This window comes from Tasmannia lanceolata, unplaced genomic scaffold (assembly GCF_043159265.1).
Source record: "Tasmannia lanceolata isolate RefF3 unplaced genomic scaffold, GAP_Taslan_0.1 ptg000012l, whole genome shotgun sequence".
NCBI lineage: Eukaryota > Viridiplantae > Streptophyta > Magnoliopsida > Canellales > Winteraceae > Tasmannia > Tasmannia lanceolata.
Window position 1 is genome coordinate 15,183,518 of NW_027518689.1, and position 25,556 is coordinate 15,209,073.

At 46.5% G+C, this 25,556-nt stretch overlaps 1 protein-coding gene across 3 annotated transcripts in view; it reads right to left on the bottom strand.

Annotated features, from left to right (window-relative positions):
* LOC143887641 (tRNA ligase 1-like) overlaps nt 1-25,556 on the bottom strand; it is a 104,839-nt gene that overhangs the window by 49,620 nt on the left and 29,663 nt on the right. For all 3 annotated transcript variants that reach the window (XM_077391753.1, XM_077391752.1, XM_077391754.1), the window contains 4 exons: nt 24,360-24,466; nt 24,107-24,235; nt 23,882-23,946; nt 23,595-23,759 (listed from right to left, as the gene is read on the bottom strand). In XM_077391753.1, the coding sequence (XP_077247868.1) occupies nt 23,595-23,759; nt 23,882-23,946; nt 24,107-24,235; nt 24,360-24,466 (466 nt within the window). The remainder of the gene's footprint in view (nt 1-23,594; nt 23,760-23,881; nt 23,947-24,106; nt 24,236-24,359; nt 24,467-25,556) is intronic.

Sequence of the window (25,556 nt, forward strand, 5' to 3'; positions counted from 1 at the left end):
CTAACATAATATCTGTGGAAGCATTAAGTTGTCTCTCCATATGCTCGGAAATCGGTCCTGGGAAAATCTCTGAATCGTCATGCTCATCGTCGCCGGCCTCAGCAATCACTAGACTCTCTAGCTCTATATCTGACATCTCTAACTCAGTATTTGCCATCATGGACTCAGTATCGGATATAATCAAAGACTCAACTATAATGATCTCATCAACACTAGCATCTGGTTCCTCAATAATATCATCAACAAGTGGTACGGGTGAAGAAGTAGTAAAGTGGCTCTGCAAATCCAACTCACACATGCGAAGCTCTTGATATCTAGTGGCTACTGCAATTTCGGCTTCACGTGCACGACGGGCTGCAGCTTTTCTCTCACGACGGGCTACAACTTCTTGTTCACGGCGAGACCCAATTTTGGTGTTGATGGCGAAAACCAATTTTGAGCAGAAGTGGTCCGATCGAAGAGACAGAGAGAGATAGATGGATGGAGGAGAGAGAAAATAAAGAGAGAAAGAGAAATCCTATTCTTTCTTTTTTTGTTTTATTTGATTTATTTTTTTAGCCACTCAAACAGATTCAACATGGTAATTTGGGGTGGGGGTGTCCAAGGGTAAAAGAAGGGAGTTAAAATTTACCTTATTTATAAGGTAGTCAATGAATACTAAAGGGGGGTGTGATTTATTACCCAATTAATATAAGATGGGTGCCCAAGGTAAAAACAGGGGGTATTGGATAAGAGATGTAATTTTCAAACAAAAAACAACGAGATGTTGAGAGCTATATTGTAACATACCCATATGTAGGGGTATGGCTGTCATTCATGTATTGTTGTCCCACTAACATATATATATATATATATATATATATATTATTTTCGTGACAGAGAGAACAACTTCTCTCCACCGTTTTCTATCTTCTGTTCTTCTCTTCCTCTTCTCTAGATCTCTCCTTCATCTCCACTCATACGTACAACATGGTATCAGAGCCGAAGGTTGAAGATCAGGAGTTCCCTCCGTGAAGATGAAGACAAGATCGCGACTACTTCATCAACCCTATCTGAATCCATCGAAACAAGAAACCCTAACCCTAATCGATTCTTTTCAACCCCTAACCTTCATCAAGCCGAATCATGCATTCAACCCTAGCCTTACCCTAACCCTAATTGAAGTCAATCTTATGCAACCCTAACCCTAACCACCACTTTGGGTTTTCTTTTCAATCCAGTCAGCCACACCCTCCAACCCAAAAAACCATATTTTCCACCTCTTGTCATTCCCAAGCCAACCGCCCCAACCTATTTCTTTTATTTTGTGGTGTTTCCATCATCACCGGTCCATTTCACCCACTATATTGAGGCATGTTATTGGCAGTCATGTTGTGCACTGCTCGTTGTGATTCGTGTTGATTCTTTTTTTTAATGATCGAAAGGCATCAGTTGAGATTGTATGTTGATGCTAATCAGTTGTTGATGGTGTCGGTGCTTCTCTTGATTGTCGTTGGTGTTGTTCTTGATCGTAGGGCATCAGTTGCCGGTGATGTTTTTTATTGTAGTTGTAGTTGTGGACCTTGTTGTTGTTCGGTAGCTATCAGGGATGTAGTTGTTATTGGTAGATGATTACTGGTGTTGGGATTGTTGATGTTGTGGTTGTTGATTTTGTGTTGCTGATGTTGTGTTGTTAATTATTGATGTTGTTTTGGACATTGTGATTTGGTTGGTGTTGTTCGTGGTTATTCGTTGTGTGTTGGTGGAGATTATTGGTTTGTTGCCTGTTGGTGGATCCTTATTGTTGTTACTTGGAGTAAGTATTCACAATGACTTCATCTACCTCCTCCTCTACCATTTCAGGCCCGTTTCCTGTTGTATAATTAACATCCGTCAAGCTTGATGGATCCCAAGATTGCGAGTCATATGTTATTTCTGGCTATGTCTCGTGCAGTTTGGTTACGTGCAGAGACTTTATTCAAGGACAAATAATCTCACCCGAATTTGTGATGTTTACACTGATTTCTTCGGTGAGAAGCGGGGCGAGAGAGCAATTTATGAGTACTATGATTTTGCGAGCCTCTGTGAGCAGCTCGATGATAATCATCCTCCATCCACCAATCTTGATATGTTAGAAAAACAGAAGAATGAGCTACGTGTTGTTCGTTTTTTGGATGGACTTGGCCGTGAGTTTTTACCTATTCGTCAGCAGATTCTAGGTCTTGGTGCTTCACCAGATATGGATGAGGTCTTCTCTCGGGTTCAGCAAGCATTGCGTGTTGATACTCATTGTGATCTTCTTGGTTAGCAGTTTGCCCTGGTTGTTCAGTTTGGTTACAGTCGAGGCACTCGAGCGCCGTTGTTATGGTCGTGGTTTTGGTTGCGATTTAGGGGGAGGTCGCAGTACTGGCGGGCGCAGTTCCCGGTTTTGTACCCACTGCGATGTTGAGGATCATTCTACTGACTATTGTTATGACCTGTATCCGGATCTACGGCCCCAGAGAACTGCTCATCAGGTTTCAGGGATATCTACAGATGGCTCTACTGTTGTTCCTCTTGTTACTGATACTTTTGATAAAATGGTTGTTTCCCGTGCCGAGTATGAGAACTTGCTGCGCCTACAGGAAAAAGGGAAACATGCCATTGCCACTCTAGCAAAGGAAGATACTCCTCCATCCTGCTCCCTCTGTCAATCAAGTTCCTGGCTCATTGACTCTGGAGCCTCTCACCATATGACCGGCAACCGTAGCTCTCTTAGTTTCTTTCAGTCTCCCTCTTTATCTGCTGCTTCTGTTACGTTAGCAAATGGGACGATGCCTTATGTCTAGTGTAAGGGGCACATCTCTCAGTAGTTATATGTCCCTTAGTTCTGTTTTGTGTGTACCAAGTTTCCCATGTAATCTTTTATCTATGAGTCAGCTTTCCCACTCTCTTAATTATTCTGTAACTTTCTTTCCCTCTTATTGTGCTTTTCAAGATCTTGCGACTGGGAGGAGGAGGATTGGTTCAGGTCATGAGGTGGATGGGCTCTACTATTTTGACAGTGTTTCTCCATACACCGCTTTGCGTGCTGCGGTTGATTCATTTATATGGCATTGTCGCTTGGGCCACCCTCCTGCTGATCGGTTGTGACATTCATCTCTTATATCGAGTCCTACTAGTCCTTTTTCTTGTGAGTCGTGTCAGTATGGAAAACACAGTGTTTCCTTTCCATCACGTTCTGTTAGTCGAGTGTCTAGCCTGTTTGAACTTGTCCACTCTGGTGTTTGGGGTCCCTGTAGAACTCCATCTATTTTTTGCTATCGGTATTTCATTGTATTTGTGGACGATTATTCAAGAATGTCATGTCTTTATGTAATAAAAGACCGTTTGCAAATATTTAATATATTTCGTATTATTTATGCTGAGGTTTCAAATCAATATTCTTGTACCATTAAGTGTTTGCGAACAAATAATGCCGTGAATATTTTTCTGTATCTAATGGCTTTCAAGAGTTCTTCTCAAGGGGATCATTCATCAATATTCTTGTGCTTATACCTCTCAGCAGAATGGGGTTGTCGAGAGAAAACTGAGGTACCTTGTTGACATGGCACGTACACTTCTCTTTCAGATTGGCATTCCCAAGACGTATTGGGCTGAAGCCGTTCTGACCTCATGCTTTCTAGCAAATCGTCTTCCTTCCTCGGTTTTGAAAAATCGTCCGCCCTTCTCGATCCCTTTGCTCTTATTCCTTGTGTCTTCGGACTGTGTATGTTTTGTTCATAATCTATCCCCTGGACTTGATAAACTGAGTCCCCGAGCTATGAAATGTGTGTTTCTTGGTTACTCTAGGTTTCAGAAGGGATATCATTGTTATACTCCCCAGTTCCGTCGTGTGTTTGTATATGCCGATGTCACCTACTTTAAGGACATCCAGTACTTTTCAAAGTCTAGTCCGGAACCTCATCAGGTTGCTGAATTACCACTACAATTACCAACATCTTCTCCACTTATTGCTCCTTCACCACTGTGGTGAAGACTTTTTCACGGGGCCAGCGTCATACTGTTCTTCCATCAGTGGTAGCTGCGGATGAACGTATTCGTGAGCCCCCAAGTTCAGATGAGATGCCACCTCTCCTGATCCGGCTCCTCCACAGCTAGCTGGATCCACATCAGACCTTGCAGCTCTTGTCCCTGAGCCTGTACCTGATGATGCTCGTGTGGCATCTCGTACCCGCTCTCGTTGTGGTATTCATTCGATCTCTTATGTTGTTTCTTATGATGGTTTATCTCATGGTTACAGTTCTTTTCTGTCTTCTATGTCCTCTATTTCGATCCCTCGTAATGTTGCAGAGGCATTAGCTCATCCTGGTGGAGAGCAGCGATGGATGCCGAAATGAGTGCCCTTCAGTCAAATAAAACTTGGCAATTGGTCCCTATTCCTCTTGGTGCTCGAACTGTGGGTGGTAAGTGGGTATTAACAGTTAAATATCTTCCAGATGGGACAGTAGAACGGCTCAAGGCACGGTTACTTGCAAAGGGGTACACACAGACCTATGGCATTGACTATACAGATACATTCTCGCTTGTTGCTAAAATACCATCAATTCGAGTTCTGATTTCACTTGCGGTTAGTATGTCTTGGCCCCTTTTTCAATTGGATGTTAAGAATGCCTTTCTTCATGGTGATCTGCAGGAAGAGGTTTACATAGAGCAACATCCTGGGTATGTTGCTCAGGGGGAGTTGGGGCGCAATGTATGTAGATTGAGGAAAGCTCTTTACGGTCTCAAGCAGTCTCCCCGCGCTTGGTTTGGAAAGTTCAGTGAGGCAGTTGTGCGGTTCGGTATGAGACATTGCGTTGTAGACGACTCAGTATTCAATTCAAACTCTAAGGATGGGCGGATCTTTCTGGTGGTTTATGTAGATCATATTATCATTACTGGGAGTGACAATGCAGGCATTCAAAGACTGAAGGATTTCCTTCAAAAGGAATTCAATACCAAGGACCTTGGACGGTTGAGGTATTTTCTTGGCATCGAGGTTGCCTATTCTCGTCAAGGTCTATCTCTATCACAGAGAAAGTATGAACTAGACATATTGGAGGAGACAGGTTTTCTAGGGGCCAAACCCGCTGAAACACCTATGGATCCAAACATCAAGTTATCTCCTAATCAGGGAGAGTTATTGGAGGATCCAGGCAGATACAAACGTCTAGTGGGAAAACTGATATATCTCACCGTGACTCACCCCGATATCTCCTTTGCAGTTAGTGTGGTCAGTCAGTTCATGAGCATGCCAAAGACATCTCATTGGTCGGTGGTCAAGTATCTGAAGAAAGCTCCTGGTAAAGGATTACTCTTCAGAAAATATAATCATATGCATATAGAAGGGTATTCAGATGCAGATTGGGCAGGGTCTCCTGCTGACTGGAGATCCGCGACTAGATACTGTACTTTCATTGGAGGGAATTTAGTGTCATGGAAGAGCAAGAATTAAGATGTGGTTTCAAGGTCCAGTGCAGAGGTGGAATATAGTGCTATGGGATACACAGGATGTGAGTTGATATTGTAGAGAGAAATTGCGTCAGAAATAGGATTACCCTACTCATCACCTGCTCTTCTCCATTGCGATGACAAGTCAACAATCCATATAGCATTGAACCCAGTCTTTCATGAGAGGACGAAACACATAGAGGTGGATTGCCATTTTATTCGTCAGAGAATTCAAATGGGAGTGTTGTGATAACAAGCAGGGTATATATATATATATATATATACACACACACTCCAGCTTGAGGGGGAGTGTTGAGAGCTATATTGTAGCATACCCATATGTAGGGGTATGTCTGTCAGTTCATGTATTGTTGTCCCACTAATATATATATATATATATATATATATATATATATATATATATATATATATATATATATATTTATTTATTTATTTTTTTTCATGAGAGAGAGAACAACTTCTCTCTCCACTGTTTTCTATCTTCCGTTTCTTCTATTCCTCTTCTCTAGATCTCTCCTTCATCTCCACTCATACATACAACAAGAGAAACAACCTATCTTTTCTTCTCTTTCCAAAGTGGTCACATCGCACCTAACCTCCTCGACTTTTTGAAATGTTATAGTACGTTTTCCTCAAAAAACAACTTCTATCTTCTCAAAAAGCAACTTCTTCAAAAAGCAACTTTGACTCACCAAGGAAGTAACAAAAAGTAACTTTCTCTCTCTTTTTATAAAAGGCACTTTTCTTTTGCTAAAAGTAACTTTAGCAAAAATAACTATCCTTTTTTCTCTAAATAACTTTTAAGTAAAAATCAGTGTACCTTTGCCTTCGTAGACTCGTTTTCTTAACCTCAAAGTAAGCCTTGGTTGATTGAATAAGGTAGAGAGAGGGTACTGATGTACCTTGTGCCTTGGGAACTTTTTTTTTTCCGAAAACGTATCTGTTACTGAGAAGTCCCTTCTTTTATTACTTTTCTGTGGTCACATAACTCACTTGATACCAGCAAGAAAAGAAGGTTGCGACTGGGCTGTTTTTTTCGATGAATTGGAAAATAGGGTTGGACTGCTAAAATCAATTGGATATTGGGCTACAAATTAGGATTGGGTTTTCAAATCAGCGTGAAGCAAAGTCTTGGATAAATGAAGGCAACCTAATTTTAAGGCGAGGAAGGTAGCTGGATTTTTTGTGGGGCCAAAAATTAAGGATCTATGAGTAAAAATAGGAAGTTGGATGGGTTTTAGGAAAGGGTTTTGTATGGGACTGATTTGTTTGTAGAAAAGGGGCTGGGTTTGAGGTGTTCAATTGAGGGTTAAGTTGGGTCAAGATGAAGAAGAACGGGGCTAGTGTACGATCAAACAAAAGGGTGTTGGGGACTGGGTACCTAGCAGTTTGGGACTGCTTTTAGTGGCGAAAAGGATAACTCTCTGATGGGTTTGAGAGGGAAAGGCTTTGGGCTGAATGTGCAGGGATTTTGGCGATGGAATAAGGGGTCTCGGGTAGGTATTTTAGGAAGGGAAAGGGCTGCTAAAATATGTGGAAAGTAGGTGCTGTTGGATAGTTCTAGACAAGGATTTTGGGGCTGAGTTTTGAAGAAGAAAAATACCTTTAAGGCTGAGATTAAGAATTGATGGTGATTAGCTTCGAAAGCTTGGATATTTCGCCCTGAATTTGCACGGTGAAACGCAGACTTTCGCAATAAATGCTTGGATCTTATGCTCTGATACCAAATTTGATGTAGGACCGGTAAGGTAAATAGAATAAAGAGGAGAGAGAAGTAGAAGAAGAGAAGATTAGATGTAGAAGAGACGAATTTAGGGAGAAGTAGAAGAGAAGGAGAATAATAGACGAAGAATAGGGGAAGAAGAGAATAGAAGTACATGGGGAGAGACGAAGAATAGGAGAGAAGAGAAGAAGAAACTAGTAGAGAGGAGAAATATCAATTCAATTCAATAATCATCAAAAAGTAAAAATCCCTAATACAAGAGGTGTATTTATAGGCAACTGAAAAAAAAATTCCACGAAAAGTAATATCCCTAAAACTAAAACATCGAAATAAAACTACAAGAAACTAAATAACATGGAAATAAATCCTAATGGGCAAATATGCCACTTATTTGGCCTACTATCTGCATCAAAGTGACTAAGTTTAATTCTGACACTCGTTGGGTTCGTCTATATGGATCATTTTCCTCCATTATCTCCTATCCAAGGTCATGTTCTTTGTTATGCTCCTAGCCATCAAGTCTTACCTCACTGTTTCTACCCAAGTTGTTTTCGGTGTTCCCCTACCTCTTTTTACTCCATCAACTTGGCTCAAGTCATTTCTTCTCATTGGAGCATCCAAAGGCCTACGTTGGATATGCGCAAACCATCTTAAGTGGTGCTCTCTCATCTTCTCCTCAATTGGTGCCACCTCCACCTTTTTACGGATGTCTTCATTTTTAATTCTATCTAACTTTGTGTGGCCGCACATCCATCTAAGCATTTGCATCTCCGCTACACTCATCTTATGCACATGCTGCTTCTTGGTGGCCCAACATTCTGAGCCGTAAAGCATGACTGGCCTCACAGTTGTCTGCCTGTCTTATAAAACTTTCCCTTCAACCTGGTAGGAATTTTATGGCGCACAGAACTCCTGAAGCATGCTTCCACTTCAACCAACCTGCTCTTAATATGTGGTTAGCATCCTCTTCAATCCCTTCCTTACGTAGGATTGAACCAAGATAGCGAAAGATATCCCTCTTAGGTACCTCATTTCCAATCATATTTACTACATCCTCGCACTGCCTCCATAAATTACTAAAGTTGCACTTCATATACTCTTACTCCTACTCAGTCTAAAACCTTTAGATTCCAAAGTAGTTCTCCATAACCATGGTTTTAAATTTTGGCCGAAATCCGAAATTTCGGACCAAAATTTCAGATTTCGGTGGAGACCGAAACTGAAATTTGGCAAAATCCGAAATTTCGAGGTTTCCCAAATTTTGACCGAAATTTCTTAATTTCGGTCCGAAATTATGAAATGAATTAAATAATATTTTTCAATTATTACGGGATTTCAGCCCGAAATTTCGGATTTTGGCCCAGACCGAAATTGGGTCCGAAACCGAAATTTAAAACCTTGTCCATAACTCTAACTTACCATTAAATCCTGCTTTGGTTTCGTCAATTAATACTATGTCATCTGCAAATAACATACACCATGGCACCTCATCCTGGATACCGTCCGTAAGTTCATCCATAACTAGCGTAAAAAGATAAGGGTGTAATTGAAAACTCACTAGACGTTCCATCCGTAGTTCTGCCACTAGTTCCTGCTCCATCGTACATATCCTTAATCACATCAACATATTTAGTAGGCACTTTTTTACTTTTAAGGACCCACCACATAACACTCCTGGGAACCCTATCATACACTTTTTCCAAGGTCGGTGATCACATTGAAAAAATTCAAAAGACTTTCTTTGTAACCATAATCCTATCGTCAACTCAAGAAGTTCTGCTAATTAACAGGGGATAGGTGTGCCTCCCTAAAAGAGCAGAAGGTACTGAGTTCAAAAATACTAGCGTTCGAAACAATGCGCTTCTAGCAAAATGGTGGTGGCAGCTTTTCACCAATGATAAATAACTCTGGACTAGAGTTATAAAAGAAAAATATCAAAACTAGAGTGAGGAGCTTAAACTTGGAGAATGGAGTCAGGTGGGGTCCCATACTTGGAAAGCCTGGACAATGGTGTTCAAAGAATTTAAAGATATTGTAATAAGCAACATTGCTGATGAGACTGATACACATTTCTGATTGGAAAAGTGGTGCGATGAGTTGGACCTTGCCTATTAGTATCTAAATTTTTTCACGAGGGTTGTTAACTCTAAAGCTTCAGTGGCTAATTATCTATTCCATGTTGGTCATCACTATAACTCAAATTCTTCGTGAGGGCCTCGCCATTTGTGCCTAGGAAGAGTTTGTTGATCCTTCAGACAAGATGTCGAGTATCATTGAAGATGAAGGCTATCGGTGATGGTGCCGGAATCCGGGTCTGCGATCGCGCGGCGGGTAGAGGGCCTCCGCTGGGGTCTGCAATCACAAAAAGAGGGGTCAGGGAGGTCCGGGGTGGGTCCCGGACGACCACTTCGACACCCAAGTCAGATTTCGGACCAACGATATAATGGACAGCAAGAAATGGCTGAGGTATAATCAGGTTTACCAAGACCAATGTGCGAGCTCTTTCTCTGACATCCAGGCAGGCGGGTCAGAAGCAGCAGATGCGAGAAAGGGAGGGGGGAGGGAAGGAATGAGGCGTCCAGCACCTTTTCTTTCCCCTCTTGCTTAGGATCAGAAAGCCTTAACGGCAAACCCAGAGCTCCCTTTCCTAGGGCCTCATTTTTTTTGGAGTAGCTCCTATCCTGAAGTCGGATCGGAGAGAGGGGATGGGACTGAATCCGATCCCAAAAGAGGTGATCCCCTTTTTCTAGGGCTTAACGTCGTATTTATACTTAGATCTTGTATGCCAATCTCCTTTATGGAGCGCCACGCGGATCTCTTCCATCATTTCAGAGAGAAAACCTTCCTTTGTCGGATTGGGCCACCCTCCTGGTTCGACGGCGCGCGTGGTTCTCGTAATCTTGCCCATAATCGTGATGATGAGGTTTTTGGGGGCGGGGAGGTTACACGTGGCGAGATCGTGTGGTTATTCCGCGTGCTAATGTTTTTCGTAATCATGATTAGATTCCCCTGCTGCATGGGCGACACATGGAAAGATTTTGAGCTCCCGCCGTATTTATGTCCTATCATAATACCCCCCTACTCCTTTAGTCCATTGAATGGACCGAGGGAGTAAGTGCATTAACCGGTCAAGGAATATCGCGGGAGGGGCATTTATGGGAGCTTCAGAATGCGAGGGGACGTGCTGCTTCGTTTGGTGGCTCCTTCTCGAGGGTTCGTGTTGCAATTATGTGGCATTGGTTGGTCATCCAATCGGAAGGGGACACGCGTAGGAAGAATTGCTTCGTTTTCTGGCCCAAAGATTTCCCTTCGGGTTTATAAAGGAAGGTCTTTCCGCCTTGTATTGTGCCAGCCCTCTTCCGTTTTCCAGCTCCTGTTTGTCGATATGCCTAAATTTTTCGCCGGTTCTTCCTCGCGAGCCAAAGGTAGGGTCCCCTCTTCTCGGGAATCATCGAGCGATCCTGACCTTTACTCTGATTTGGAGGAAGATCTATGGGCTCTTCAAAAGAAGGCTAGGAGGGATACGGTTCCTCCTCCGGGTTTTCTTCCTTTGCGCCTCTCTTCTCCCCCACCCAAGGACAAACCGCCTTGTTCTTATGTAACCGAGAAGCGGTCTTTTTTCGCCAGGGCCTACCGGCAGGGGATGGAACTGTGTGACTGCATCTTGGAGATGGAGAAGGAGATTGAAGATTTGAAGCGGAGGAATGAGGAGCTGCAAAGGAAGGTTCACGCTCTTAACGAGCAGTTGCTTGAATACGAGGTGGATCCCCTGCTGGAGAGCTCTTGGGAGGAGGAGGGGGATTCCTCGGAAGAGAGATCTCCTCGTGGTCGTTCGGACTAATCTAGGGCTCAGGCATTCCTTTTTTCTTTCGTGGGGGGGGGGGGGGGGGGGGGGTGTCCTAGGGGCCCGGGCCTGCGTGCCCTATCTCTCCGCCTCTTTCTTTTCTCTCTCCCCTTTTTTGTAGGCCCGCGGGCCAAATGAAGATAATTAATGATAAGTCTCCTTTTTTTGTACCTTTAATGTGTTCTTTGCGCTTCCTTTCCCATCTGTGCGGTAGTTGGGTTTGCTCGAGCTAAGTGATAGTAGTGAGAGCGGGTCTTTGCTTATGGGATCCGGACCCCTTTTGTTTAGTCCGGCCACTTTTGTACCTGAGTGGGGTCAGCGATGAGGCTGGGCCCTTGTGCCGGGTTTCGAGCCCTTTCTCACCGTGCTTGGCATTTTCCATCTGGTGGGATTGTAGCGATAAGGCCGGACCCTTTCGCTGGGCCCCGAGCCCCCCTTTTTTTGTACTCTGGCATTTTCCGTCTGGTGGAATTGTAGCGATAATGCCAGACCCTTTCGCTGGGCCCCGAGCCCCCCTTTTTTTGTACTTTGGCATTTTCCATCTGGTGGAATTGTAGCTATTTTAAAATCTGAGCCGTCTTTTCATCGGATGGGGCCACGTTTGGGGAAGATACTTTAGAGAACATTTCGCCTTGTTTTAGGCGGGAAAGCTATAGGGATAACTTGCTTGGGAAGTTAGTGGAGGTGGTAGAAGTGTCTTTTAGCCGTGAGAAATGGCGCTTCAATTTTCGACGGTTTCCTCAAATTCCCCAATCGGCGCCACGTGTGACATCCGATTGGAAAGGGAGGGAGGTAGGTTGACACGTATCCAAACCCTAACTTTTAAGGCTTTTTAGGGATTGTTTCGCCTTATTTCTTCATCTTCCTCAGGTGAAGTAGGCTTTTCTTCGCAGCGATATTATCCGGTGGCCGCTCTTTGCCGGTTCTTTTCTAGTTCTAGTCTTCTTTCATCATTTGCTCCGGTGAGTTCCATTCTTTTTGTTTCGACTGATTTTCTGACTCTTTTACAATGTCTGGTGCAACTGGTTCTGAAAGTCTGTCCAACGAGTCAGTAGAAGTAGTGGAGAGGGACCAGCCAAGAAAAAGGAGGCGGTTGGTAAAAGGCGGGGGTGGCGGTTCCCGAGATGAACAGAACCCCAGAGAGTTGGAAGAGAGTCCTGGGGCTTCCGGTTCGTCAACGAGGGCCGCTCCCTCTGAATCCCTTTCTCGAGTTTCTTCTATCCGCGAGGCAGAGATTAGGGATATAAGGTCCGGTGCGGTTATCCGTCCCGGCCGGGAGACGTCGTTCAAGAGTTCCATAGAGGAAGGGGCGGCGGAGAGGATTAGAAAAGAGTATCACATTCCAGATGATTATGGGATTAGAGTTCCTTCTTCTAGGGATAGGGTTTGCGAGGGCGCGGCGGAGGAGGAGGTGGCTTTTTATGTGGAGGCCTTTAGGGCAGGGGTCCCGCTCTTGGGTATCATAGTCGAGGCCCTCGAATTTTATCGGGTGGCCCCTTCACAACTGGTGCCCAACAGTTGGCGCACTCTCTTGGCCTTCGTGGCCAAGGCGAACCTTCACAAGGTTTAGCCAACCCTTCCCTTGCTTAGGAGTTATGTCGCCCTCAGCCCTTTGGTGAAGGGTGAGGACAGCTGGTTGTATCTGACCCAGCGTCCTCAGGTGAGGATCGCGGCGAACCTGCCCTCCTCCATCAAGAACCCTCCTCCATCAAGAACTGGAAAGAGGAGTATATGTTCATAGTCCCCCCGTCGGATGCGGGTTGGGCTTCCCTAGGTCCTGGAGGCAGTCTGACGAGTGGCGAAGGAAGCAAGTTTGATTTGGAGAAGCTTGCCCTATAGATGTTTCTGAGTTTAGATGGGAAGGGATTTTGAAAAGGTATGGTCTGCTCCGTGCCATAGAGGGAGGGCCTGCCAATCGGGTGAGGAAGTGGAGGAGAGTTCCGCCAGTCATCGTGGTGAGCCTCTCTCCTTGCTAATAACTTTTTCTGAGTTTTTCTTTTTTTGGTGTTCTTTCCTGAGCTGTTTTTTTTTTTCCTGGCGACAGGAATGTCTTCTTCCGAGAACGTCGCTAAAGGGAAAGGGGTCATGGTGGAGGCACCAAAGGGTCGATCTGGTCGGCCCAAGATTCCATCCGGTTTCATGGCCGCGGCCAGGAAGGATCAGTCGGCGGCCAGGCTTCCCGAGCCAGCACAACCCAGCTCTTCCGGCCGCTCGGTCGGGGCGAAAGACACGATGAGATCTCCTTCGAAGGAGTTGGAGCCTCCTACCAAGAGGGTCATTCCAACTCGCGCCACTCTGGGGAAAACCGGTCGGTCTACTCGTATTCCGACCAGTTTTGTAGAGGACATGCCTAGCCGCATGGAAGGGTCGGTCATGACCAAGCTGCTTCTGGATAGAATGGAGTTCCCGGCGCATTGTTATCAGGCGCAAAGGGAGATGTTCAAGCCTGGGTGGAAGATTGGTGTCGACGATGGTGTCCTCTCGAACCCAAGGGTTGGGGTGGAGCTGGGGTGGATGACAGCCCTTCCTGGCGATGAGGCCGAATTGGAGAACTTCCCTCGTAGGTCGTTGGGGCTCTGTACCTTCACTCCATGTCCTGTGTAAGTATTATGTGGTTGACTTCTTCTTCTTTCTTTTTTTAGTCGTGTCGCGATTGTTGGTGGCGAGCTACTAACGGTCAGCCTCTTGCAGAGTCAGAGTTACGCCAGGAGGATGCTGCAGCATATGATTGAGGATGAGTCCAAGATGGCCGCTTTCGAAGAACGCACTCGCAAGCTGGGGGAGGATCTCGAGAGGGTCCAAGCCGAGAAGGCGGCGCTTGATGACACTGTCAAGGAACTTCGGGGGCAGCTGCTGATGTCTGAGCAGGCTAGAGACCGGGTGGAGAACAATCTGCTGGTGACCCGACTGGCGCGTGATGAGGAGCTGGCCAAGGCGCGGGAGGAGTGGAAGGATTCGGAGGAGCCCGCGTTTAGTATCGATGTCGAGATTGATGCTTTTGTCGAGTGCCGGCAGCGCGCTCGTGAGGTTGATGCCTCTTTTCCTTTGGAGAAGTTGATCCATGAGGCAGAGGACGGTGTTCCGGAGGACATTCCTCAGGGGGTAGCAGATACCGAGGAGCCGGTTGAGGACCCGGCGGTTGCTCCAGACGCTCCTATCGATGTCGAGGCTCTCGCTGAAGGCCAGTAGGATGCGAGTGCTTTTGATCTTTCCCCCCCCCCCCCCCCCCTCTTTTTTTAACTTGTTTATTTAAGGCCTTGTTTAAGGTCAATGGGGCTGTAATAACTCTGTGAACTCTTCTTCCTCCTTTCTTTCTTTTCTTTCTACATATTTTATGTGACACTATATAGGGCGGCTGAGCCCTTTTGCAGGTTTCTTCTTGACGGAGCGCTGTTGATTTCTAATTTCGTCGCCAAGAATACCTCTGTTGCGCTCTCGTGGGGCATCACTTCAGGGTATCTTGTTTGTGGAAGGGTCATCTTCCTCTCAAGTGATCAGCTCGGAGTTGATGGGCCATGCCTGTCCTTTTTCTTTTCTTTTCTTTTTTTTGAAAAAGGAGAGGTCTTTTTTTTTTCATGGGGAGTGTTTTAGGGTATATTCAGGAGGATCAACCCAGATGTTACCTCTGTCTCACTCCCTGTGCCTTTTCGGTCCCGCTTATATTACGGGCCGGAAAGTGGAGATGAGCGTAGTTTAGGAGAAAATGTAATTTCATTGATTTGCGAAGGGAAGTAAATATCTCTGTGCTGCAAATAACAAAGAAGAAGAAAGACAAAACACATAACGTCTTTAAAGGAAAACACAGGTCTTACCCATCAGCTTTACTGGTAGAATTTTCGGAGGTTGTCCATGTTCCAACTCCGAGGGACCGGGGTCCCATCGAGGTGCTCCAGCTGGTAGGCTCCAGGGTGGAGTGCCCGGGCCACCTTGTAGGGTCCTTCCCACTTTGGCGAGAGCTTTCCTGAGTTCCAGGGGTCGGATACCTCTGCTCAGCGCAACACCAGATCCCCAGGTTTCACCGAGCGCTTTTTTACGCGGGAGTTGTAGTAGCGCGCCACCTTTTGTTGGTAGGAGGCGACCCTTAGATGGACCTGCTCTCTTTTTTCCAGAACAAGATCGAGAGCGTTTCGGAGTTAGGAATTCCCGTGTTCGTCGTAGTTTCCTGTACGAAAATTGGAGAGACCGATTTCGACCGGGATGACAGCTCGACCCCGAAGGTTAAGCAGAAAGGAGATTCCCCGGGCGGTCCGAGGTGTTGTCCTGTAGGCCCAAAGGACATTGGGGAGTGCCTCGGCCCAACTCCTCCCTGTTTCTCCCAACCGTTTCTTCAGACTCTGGAGTAGAATCCTGTTGGTTACTTCCACTTGCCCGTTGGTCTGGGGGTGTGCTATGGAGGAGAAACGATGTTCGATGCTCATATTGTCGCAGAATTTGCAGAATTCGGCGCTCGCGAACTGGGGTCCGTTGTCCGTTATGAGCACCTTCGGGATGCCGAAACGACAGACCACGTCAAGGTAGAAAAACTTCTCCGTCGCCTTGGAGTTTGGTCTTGCCACAGCTTTAACCTCGACCCACTTGGTGAAATAATCAATGGCGACATATAGCCTAGTATGCCCTCCTGGGGATTTTGGGAAAGGGCCGACCAAGTCCATGCTCCACATGGCGAAGGGCAACGGCCCAGCCACTGAGGTATAAGGGGTGGCCGGCTGACGGGGGGGTGGTAGCGAATCTCTGGCATGGGCCGCATTTCTTGACGAATTCCTGAGCGTCTCTGAGGATCGTAGGTCAGAAGTAGCCGTGTCTTATGATTTTCTGGGCCAGAATCCTCCCGCCTCCGTGGTCTCCGCAGATCCCCTCGTGCACCACCCGTAGCGCGTATTCTGACTCGGAGGGCACTAGGCATCTGAGGTACGACCAAGTGTACGGCCGTTTGTACAGCTTGGATCCGTGGAGCACGTAGTGGGCAGCCTTCGCGACTAGTCTTCTGGCCCTTAGTTTGTCATCGGGTAGTATTCCGTCTTTTAGGTACCGTACTATGGGGTCCATCCAGTTTGGCCTTGCCGGGATTTCCAACACTTGCACTTCATCGATGCTGGGGTGAAGCAGTATCTCCGTGTACACGGGGCCGAAGTCATGGGTCTCCTCGGAGGCCATTTTGGAGAGGGCGTCCGCTAGGTCGTTCATGCCTCGCAGCACTTGGAGAACTTCGACTTCCCCCATTCCTTTCAGCTTTTCTCTTACCTTCTGGAGGTATCTCTTCATTCTAAGCTCTTTGGCTTCGTACTTCCTATTGACTTGTTCGACCACCAACTGTGAATCACTGTAGATCTTTAATTTCCTTGCGCCCAGCTCTGTGGCTAGACCTAGTCTTGCCAACAAGACCTCGTATTCAGCCTCGTTATTGGATGCTTTGAAGTCCAGTCGCAGGGCGTACTCGGCTAAGAATTCATCCGGGCCCCGGAAGACCACTCCCGCCCCGCACCCTCCTTTGCTCGCTGAACCGTCCACATGCAGGTCCAGTGGACCTCGTTGTCCCCTTCAGGTGACCTGGGCCCTTCGAGATTGTCTCCTCGGACGATTTGCTCGTTGGGGACCCCGGCATTGTCTGTCACCGAGAGTCTCTTGTCCGGGTCGGTGAATTCCACCACGAAATCGGCGAGGACCTGGGATTTGATAGCCGGCCTCGGTCGGACCTGTATGTCGAATTCTCCCAACTCGACAGCCCAACTTACCATTCTTCCCGAGGTTTTCAGTTTTTGTAGGATCTTCCTGAGCGATTGGTCGGTTAGGAGCACTATGGGGTGGGCCTGGAAGTAGTGGCGGAGCTTTCGGGCAGCGGTGACGACGGCGAGGGTGAACTTCTCTATGTCTAGGTACCGAACCTCCGCGCCATGGAGGGTCTTGCTCACGTAGTACACCGGATGTTCCCGCTTGTCCATTTTCCTGACTAGCACCGCGCTTACCGCCGTAGGACTGACAGCCACATACAGGAACATCTCTTCATCCGGCTCGGGCTTTGTTAACACCGGCGGTGCTTGGAGGTACTGCTTTAAGGCGTCGAAAGCTTCTTGGCAGGATGGGGTCCACTCGAACTCCCGTATGTTCTTTAGCTGTTTAAAGAATGGCTGGCATTTTTCTGCTGATGTGGACATAAAACAGCTGAGGGCAGCGACTCATCCCACAAGTCGCTGCACCTCTACTGCCGTTGCCGGGGCTCCATGTCTAGGATGGCTTGGATCTTTTCAGGGTTTGCCCTGATGCCCCTTTAGCTAACCATGAACCCTAAGAATTTTCCAGAGGTCACTCCAAAGGCACGCTTCGCTGGGTTGAGCTTCATCCGGGCTCGCCGCAGAGTGTCGAAGGTTTCTTGGAGGTCGGAGATGTGTCTGTGGGCTTCCAAGCTTTTCACCGGCATGTCATCTACGAACACTTCCACATTTATGCCTATCTGCTTCCGGAATAGGTTATTCACAAGTCGTTGGTACATGGCCCCCGCGTTTTTTAACCCGAAGGACATGACAGTATAACAGTAGACGCCCTGATCAGTGATGAACGCCGTTTTCGGGACGTCGGGCTCGTGCATTTGTATCTGGTTGTAGCCGGAGAAAGCGTCTAGGAAGGTGAGGAGTTCGTGCCCGGAAGTGGCGTCCATGAGCTGGTCTATACGTGGTAGTGGGTAGGGGTCTTTTGGGCAGGCTCGGTTTAGATCTGTGAAGTCTATGCAGGCCCGCCAACCTCCACTGGCCTTTTTTACCATGACCACATTGGACAACCACTTGGGATACCAAATTTCCCTGATAAATCCGGCTAGTAGCAACTTTCCCACTTCCGCTTTGATGTGGGTTTGTCGTTCTGTCGCGAAGCTTCTCTTCTTCGGTCGGACGGGCTTGAGGGTCAGATTGACATTTAACTTGTGAACCGTCATTTCCACGGGTATGCCAGGCATGTCCGAGGCGGACCATGCGAACACATCCTTGTTGGCTCTGAGGAAACTGATTACTTGATCCCGCAAGGCGCCTTCTAGTAGGGAACCGATTCGGACCGTTCTCTCTGGCCGGTCTTCGGATATAGAGATGGAGTCCAGCTCCTCGATTGGCTCCCCTCTAACCGTGAGAGCTCGCTCTCGGGGGTCTTCGCTCCCGATCGCGAAATTCTCGGCAGGGGCGTTGCTTCCTTTCAAGCTTGCTGCATAGCACTGGCGTGCTACCGTTTGCTGCCCTCGGACTTCTCATGTCCCGGTCTGAGCAGGGAACTTCATCTTGAGGTGGGGGGTAGAAACTACTGCTCCCAGGTCGCCCAGGGCTGGGCGCCCTATAATGGCGCTGTAAGTGAAAGGTATATCCACGACAAAAAATGTGGTCATAATGGTTTTCTGGAGTGCATACGTCCTGAAAGTGACGGGTAGATCAATTTTGCCGTTGACTTGCACCGACGCTCCAGAAAACCCGTAGATGGAGTACCCGGCGGGCCCCAGTCTTTCCTTGCCCAATTTCATTTCCTCAAAGGTTTTCAGGTGTAGCACGTTGACGGAGCTCCCCGTGTCCACCAAGATCTTCCCTACATCAAAGTTGGCGATGATTAGCCTGATTACCAGCGCATCGTCGTGCGGAACTTGTAGTCCGTCGTAGTCCTTGGACAAAAAAGAGATGACCTGGCCTTCCTAAGGGGGGTCCTGCCGGGCCTTTTTGGAGGAATTTCCAGAGAGAATACTCGCTCTACGTATGCTCGCCGACTGGCTGTCGTTGGCCCCCCCGCTGCCGGCCCTCCCGCAATAATGTTGATCTTCCCAACGATAGCGGGTGGCTGCTCAGGGGCCGGTGGCTGTCGAGGGGGATAGGTTGCGCCGCGAGTGGTGGTTGCGGCCTCGGGAACGATGCCTGCTGCGGGATCGGTTCCTGCTGTGGGATCGGTTCCCGCTATGGGATCGATGCCGCTCTCTTGACCTGTCGGTGGGTGAAGGGCGGTGTGCTTCGTGCGAGCGCCCTACTCGTGCAGGGCTCCTAAGGTACTGATCTAAATGACCCTCCTGGGCCAATTTTTCCAGCTGGAGTCTGAGATGGAAACAATGGTTGGTCTCGTGGCCGTGGTCTATGTGGAAATCACAGAACTTTCCGACGGAGCGCTTCTTCGAGTCCGTGCTCATTTTCTTGGGTAGGGTCAAGAGGCCCCGATCCCTGATGGCGAACAGAACGTGGGAGAGGGGGACTTTCAGGGGAGCACTTCCTAACCTTTCAAAGACGGGGGCGAGGTTCCGGTTTGTTGGCCTTTCTTCGGCCCGCTGTTTCCCGGCCCCTCTACAGTCTTCTTTCCTTTTCTCCTCTGGGCCAGCCCGGCTCCGCTCCCGTATGCATGCTTCCTCTGCTCGTATGAACTTGTTGGTTTTGGACTCGAGTTCCTGTAGGTCCCGCAGCGGTTTGAGGGTGAGGTGAAGCTTGAGGTTTTGGTCGGTGGTAGTGTGCTTCAGAGCTGCGACAGCTATTTGGACGTCAATGTTGGTGAGTTGAGCCAGGTCGGCTTTGAACTTCAGCATGAAGTCTCTCAAGGTCTCGTTCCTTCCCTGTCGGAGGGCCAAGAGGGCGTCTGCCAGGTCGTGGCGGAGGGGATTGTTGGCAAACCTAGCGGTGAACTTCCTTCCGAATTCGTGGAAGGATGCGATGAAGTCTGGCTCCAAACGCAGGTACCAATCGTTTGCGGTTTTCCTCAGCAGGGAAGCAAAGGCTTTGCACATAAATCCGTCTGACGCGCCTCGGAGCGCATCACCCTCCTGAAAGTTTGGAGGAGCTCTAGAGGATCTGTGGTCCCATCGTAGGAACCGAATCGGGAGAGGTCTATTCCTGTCTCCACTGGCGTCTTTAGGATCTCCGCGGTGAACACCGTCTCTCTTTCCCATTCATCCAGGATGTCATGGGTGTAGGGTTTCTTCATTTCCTATTTGACTTCTCGAATCTGTCTTTGCAGATCGGCCAGTTGGTCCAGCCCTAGTAGTTGTGCCGAGGTAGCCACCTCCTCTGCCAGTTCCGGGTGTAACTCTCGAAATCGAGCCGTCCGTATGTGTGTGTGTGTGGGGTGGGGGGTGGGGGGGGGTGGGTGGGTTTAGCTTCGGATAGCTTGCTTCCCGACGTTTGGCTGACATTCCCCTAGTGTTCTAAAAAGCGCTGGGCGGGGCTGGGCGGCTGACTGACCTCCCAGCGCCCAAGCCCCGCCCAGGCGTTTTGAGGCGTTTTTCATTTTTTCTAGATATTAATATATTTTTATAATATCTTGCATTTTTTTATATAAAATATAAATATTTGAATACATAACAATCCAAACCATTTTATGCATAAGCACTAAACATTAAATAATAACAAAAAGTCAAAAACATAATAAGAAATTAAGCAAAAAGTACTTAATAATTTAAATACTCAGCGCCCAGGCGCCGCCTCATCGCCTGGGCGGCCGAAAAGCGCCCATGGCCTGGGCGGGGCGTTTTTTTAGCGCCCAGGCGGCCTTTTATGGTCCCATCGTAGCAACCGAATCGGGAGAGGTCTATTCCTGTCTCCACTGGCGTCTTTAGGATCTCCGCGGTGAACACCGTCTCTCTTTCCCATTCATCCAAGATGTCATGGGTGTAGGGTTTCTTCATTTCCTGTTTGACTTCTCGAATCTGTCTTTGCAGATCGGCCAGTTGGTCCAGCCCTAGTAGTTGTGCCGAGGTAGCCACCTCCTCTGCCCGTTCCGGGTGTAACTCTCGAAATCGAGCCGTCCGTATGTGTGTGTGTGTGTGTGTGTGTGTGGGGGGGGGGGGGGGGGGGGGGGGGTTAGCTTCGGATAGCTTGCTTCCCGACGTTTGGCTGACATTCCCCTGCTATTGGGGGCAAGGGGCTATTTGTCGAAAGGGAGGCGGCTCGGGCCGGTGCATGCCTCCGTCCTGGGTGACATTCCTCGGGCGATTCCTCGCTGGCTTCTTCGTAGGCTTCGATCTGGCCGTGTGCCGTATGGGGTATTTCCGGACCCGGAAGTCTCGGTGGTGGAGGCAAACGTAAGAGGAGCTCTTGACGAAGCTTATTGAACATTTCCATGGTAGGGACCATCTGTGGTGTGCTGGAGACTTGGCGGTGCCGTTCTGAGGCCCGCGAGTTTTGCTCCCGGGAATTGGAGACACGGGTTTGTGCATGCTAGGCTTGATTCTTGGTCATCACTCCCGTTTCTTGCTGTTGGGCGAGGTTTCTCATCGTCGTAAAGCGTTTTGTACTCAAACGAGTCCCACGGATGGCGCCAATATGATGGCGCTGGAATCCGGGTGTGCGATCGCACGGCGGGTAGAGGGCCTCTGCTGGGGTCTGCAATAACAAATAGAGGGTTCAAGGAGGTCCGGGGTGGGTCCCAGACGACCACTTTGACACGCAAGTCAGATTTCGGACCAACGATATAATGGACAGCAAGAAATGGCTGAGGTATAATCAGGTTAAACAAGACCAATGTGCGAGCTCTTTCTCTGACATCCGGGTGGGCGGGTCGGAGGCAGCAGATGCGAGAAAGGGAGGGGGAGGGAAGGAATGAGGCGTCCAGCACCTTTTCTTTCCCCTCTTGCTTAGGATCAGAAAGCCTTAACGGCAAACCCAGAGCTCCCTTTCCTAGTGCCTCATTTTTTTTGGAGTAGCTCCTTTCCTGAAGTCGGATCTGAGGGAGGAGGGGATGGGACTGAATCCGATCCCAAAAGAGGTGATCCGCTTTTTCAGGGGCTTAACGTCGTATTTATACTTAGATCTTGTATGCCAGTCTCCTTTATGGAGCGCCAAGCGGATCTCTTCCATCATTTCAGAGAGAAAACCTTCCTTTGTTGGAATGGGCCACCCTCCTGGTTCGACGGCGCGCGTGGTTTTCGTAATCTTGCCCATAATCGTGATGATGAGATTTTTGGGGGCGGGGAGGTGACACGTGGCGAGATCGCGTGGTTATTCCGCGTGCTAATGTTTTTCGTAATCATGATTAGATTCCCCTGCTGCATGGGCGACACGTGGCAAGATTCCGAGGTCCCGCCGTATTTATCGCCTATCAATCGGGATGAGATATATGGAAACCCAATCAATCTAGAGCCTAAAGCAAATAATATTAGACTGCAAAAAATTGAAGAAACAGTACCAGATGTCAATGACTACAACTACTTGACGAGCTCATCATCAGTCCTCGCCTCAACTTTTCCCACTAGTGACTATTACGAAGCAAGATTTTGAAGAAAGCAGGGATGAAATGGAGAATGAATCACACAAATTCCAATAAATGGGCCAAAGGTGGGAGGGGGCGGAAAATAGGCCTTACTGGTGATGTCACTTAATGTCATGATGATGTCAGCAGTGTGGCTAGTAAGCCTTGGGGGAAACTGCTAATAGTTTTAATTAGGGAAATGATACCAGCACTCCCTTGTTTTAATAATGACACTCCTTTCTTTGATTTCACTTTTATAACTAATAATGCTTCCCAAAAAGCTATCAACGACCAACTAGACAAGTGCAAATATAGAGTTGAAATGCCATTAACAAAACAAGGGAGTGAAGATATCATTTTCCTTTGTTGTCCAAAAAATCCCAAATCGATGTTCTGTTTGGCACTGATTTAAGAGAATTTCTGATTTAAGTATACAAAAACAGATATGATTCTTTGGGTTGTGCATGAATGGTGGCAGCAACTTCTTGAAGATTCTTAATATATGTACTTACAATCAATTGCCTACTTCTGAATTATTGCAACTGGAGAGAACGGAAAGGGAATACGGCCATAGGTTGATAGGAGCAAAACAAGTTAAAAAATCAATACACGAGATAACTCCAAGGGTGCAGTGAACGCAAGAAGCCTGCAATAACTAAGGAAAGCAATAACTAATAACAATGCAAGTATAGACACCAATTGGGATTTATTGATCACTGTTGATCATAACAGGTGAGGTGGAGCAATAGAATGATGAAAGGAACTGAGAGACAAACATCTTTGGGAAAGTGGACAACCAAATATGGGTTTGAGTGATAAAAAACTGCATAGAAATATGCAATCTGGAAGAGGGTAAGGAACTCTCTGTGTGTGTGTGTGGGGGGGGGGGGGGGGGAGCATCCATCGCAGAAGGCATTTCACGGATGGGCTGCTAGAAGTGAGTGCAGCCACACAGGCTCACTTTTCGGCATATATTTGTCTTCATTCGTGAGGTGGATGCTCTCGCATGCAACAGCCCATCCGCGAAAGACCTTATTTGATGGACGCTAGCAAATCCATACATATATATATATATATATATATATATATATATATGTGTGTGTGTGTGTGTGTGTGTGTGTGTGTGTGTGTGTGTGTGTGTGTGTGTGTGATCTAGAACAGGGGGAAAAAGAAAGATAAGAAAGAAACTATATTTTCAAACAAATAAATCTAGTACATTACAGCATCAGAAAATTTTTAACTGCAATTTCATAGCCTAGAAAGCAACAAAACTGCAAGGCATCATTTTTACATCCATAACTGAAAATGCTGAATTGCTTGGCGATATGCTAGTTTTGGAATCAAACACAAATAGTTATGTCGTCTGACCTGCAACTTGATGGTGGAAAAATCTGCAGGATGCGCTTTTAAAAATTTTGTGAGAACCAATCCATCAACATTTTTTGAAGAAGCATCACCAGATCCATTTCCAAACCAATCACAATAGTCCGGGCACAGAGCAGTTCCAGCACTTTGAAGAAGAGCTCTTATTTGCTATAAAAATCAGAATCATTCAAATACCATTAATATAACCATGACACTTAAGCAATTGGAAGGATAAAGAAGTCAAAAATTATAAATAACATCACATCCGGACAAAAGGGAACTCCATTTACCTGCTTCTCATCTGATCTGTTGGATGCACATATTTCACGCAAACTCTGTCCCATATCGTGGCCAACTGAAGTACAAGGAATAATTACGAAAATTCGCCAAACAAAAAATTTAAAACTGAATCATACAAGATATATTTGAGAATTTTCTAAATGCTTTATAAACGAAGCACAGAAATTTAAGTGAACAACAGTTAATCTTAAAACTACAGACGATATCATAGTTACCTCCATCTGATGGTGGTGGAGGAAAATCTCTCAGAACTTTCTCCGTAAGTTTTGAGCTCTCGTGGCTAACCATACGAGCAACAAGACCCTCCAAGATTTCGCCTTGTACTTTTACGTGATCTTTTGATCCTGCAGATTGATCCAAAGACCTATTTATATTTAGAAGAACTAACAAACTAAAATAACAAGCCAGCAGAAAGTAGGTAAATCAAAATCTTAGTTACTAAAACAATGCTGAAAAAAGAAACATAACCTCGAACAGAAATGTCTGCAACTTCATCAAGAGCCTTACACACAGGTGTTGCAGTTCCTTCTTCACATAGTGCATCATAGGCAGCAAAAAAGGAAGTCACGGATTTCCTTCAGGGACACATATGAATGAATCAGCAACAAGAAAATTTGACAAGGAAGCCAAATGTTTCCCAACAGCCATTACCCATCCATTAAAAGAAAAGAAAAAGTAAAAAACAATTGGCATATATTCCAATAAAAAGATAACAAGAACAAAAATCTTCTTCGGAAGCATAGGAAATTGAACACCAATTCACAGAAAATTACCTAATGCAACATATATACAAGCTGATAAAGAATATATTTTTTTAATGGAGCTGTTACAAATATTGTTTCAAACTGACTCTCATTGATGAAATGCAGGAACGGTGAATATGGAAACTTTTATATGGTAACATTCAGCAATTCAGTAAATATAAGGGCCGTTTTACTCCCATCAAATCCATATAAACACAATGGGATATATAGGAATGTAATAACAGTGGATATGGAAACTTTGTACATGGCAACATTAAGCAGTTCAGAAGTATGAGGGCCATCTTACTCCCATCAAATCCATATGAAACATAATGGTATATATGGGAATGTAAAGTGAAGCTACTCACTGATATACAGGTAACTAAGAAGAGAAATGTAAATGAGAGGAAGTTGGCAAGGAACCATCTTCGCACAAACATCAAGTACAATAAGAATTTACAAAACTAGGTCAATTTTTGCCTCTGCATCTACAGTAGCTGGTCATGTTCAATCACCAGGAAAACACGGGAAGAGAGAAGGGGGCAAAGAGTAATGGAAATGCCACTAAACTCCAAAAACTAGAACACGGAAAGTAAATAGAAGGAATTACTCCATACTATTAAAATCCCAAGCAAAACCCAAATTATGATATCCACCGTATCAGTATGACATGCAGATATGTGGGAGATGAGATCTCCAGGCAGTTGTTTGATCTCCAGACAGTTGTTTTGGCTCCAAGAAAAAACCCAACCAAATTATGGTGAGATTATTCACCATATGACATGCAAATATGTGGGAGATGAGATCTCCAGAAAGTTGTTCTGATTTGGAATCTCTTCTTTATTTTTTAACTTCTCCAACTGGCTGTTGATAATACGTTGGATATCTTCGCAGTGGCACAAAAAAGTAGAAAAAAAAGACA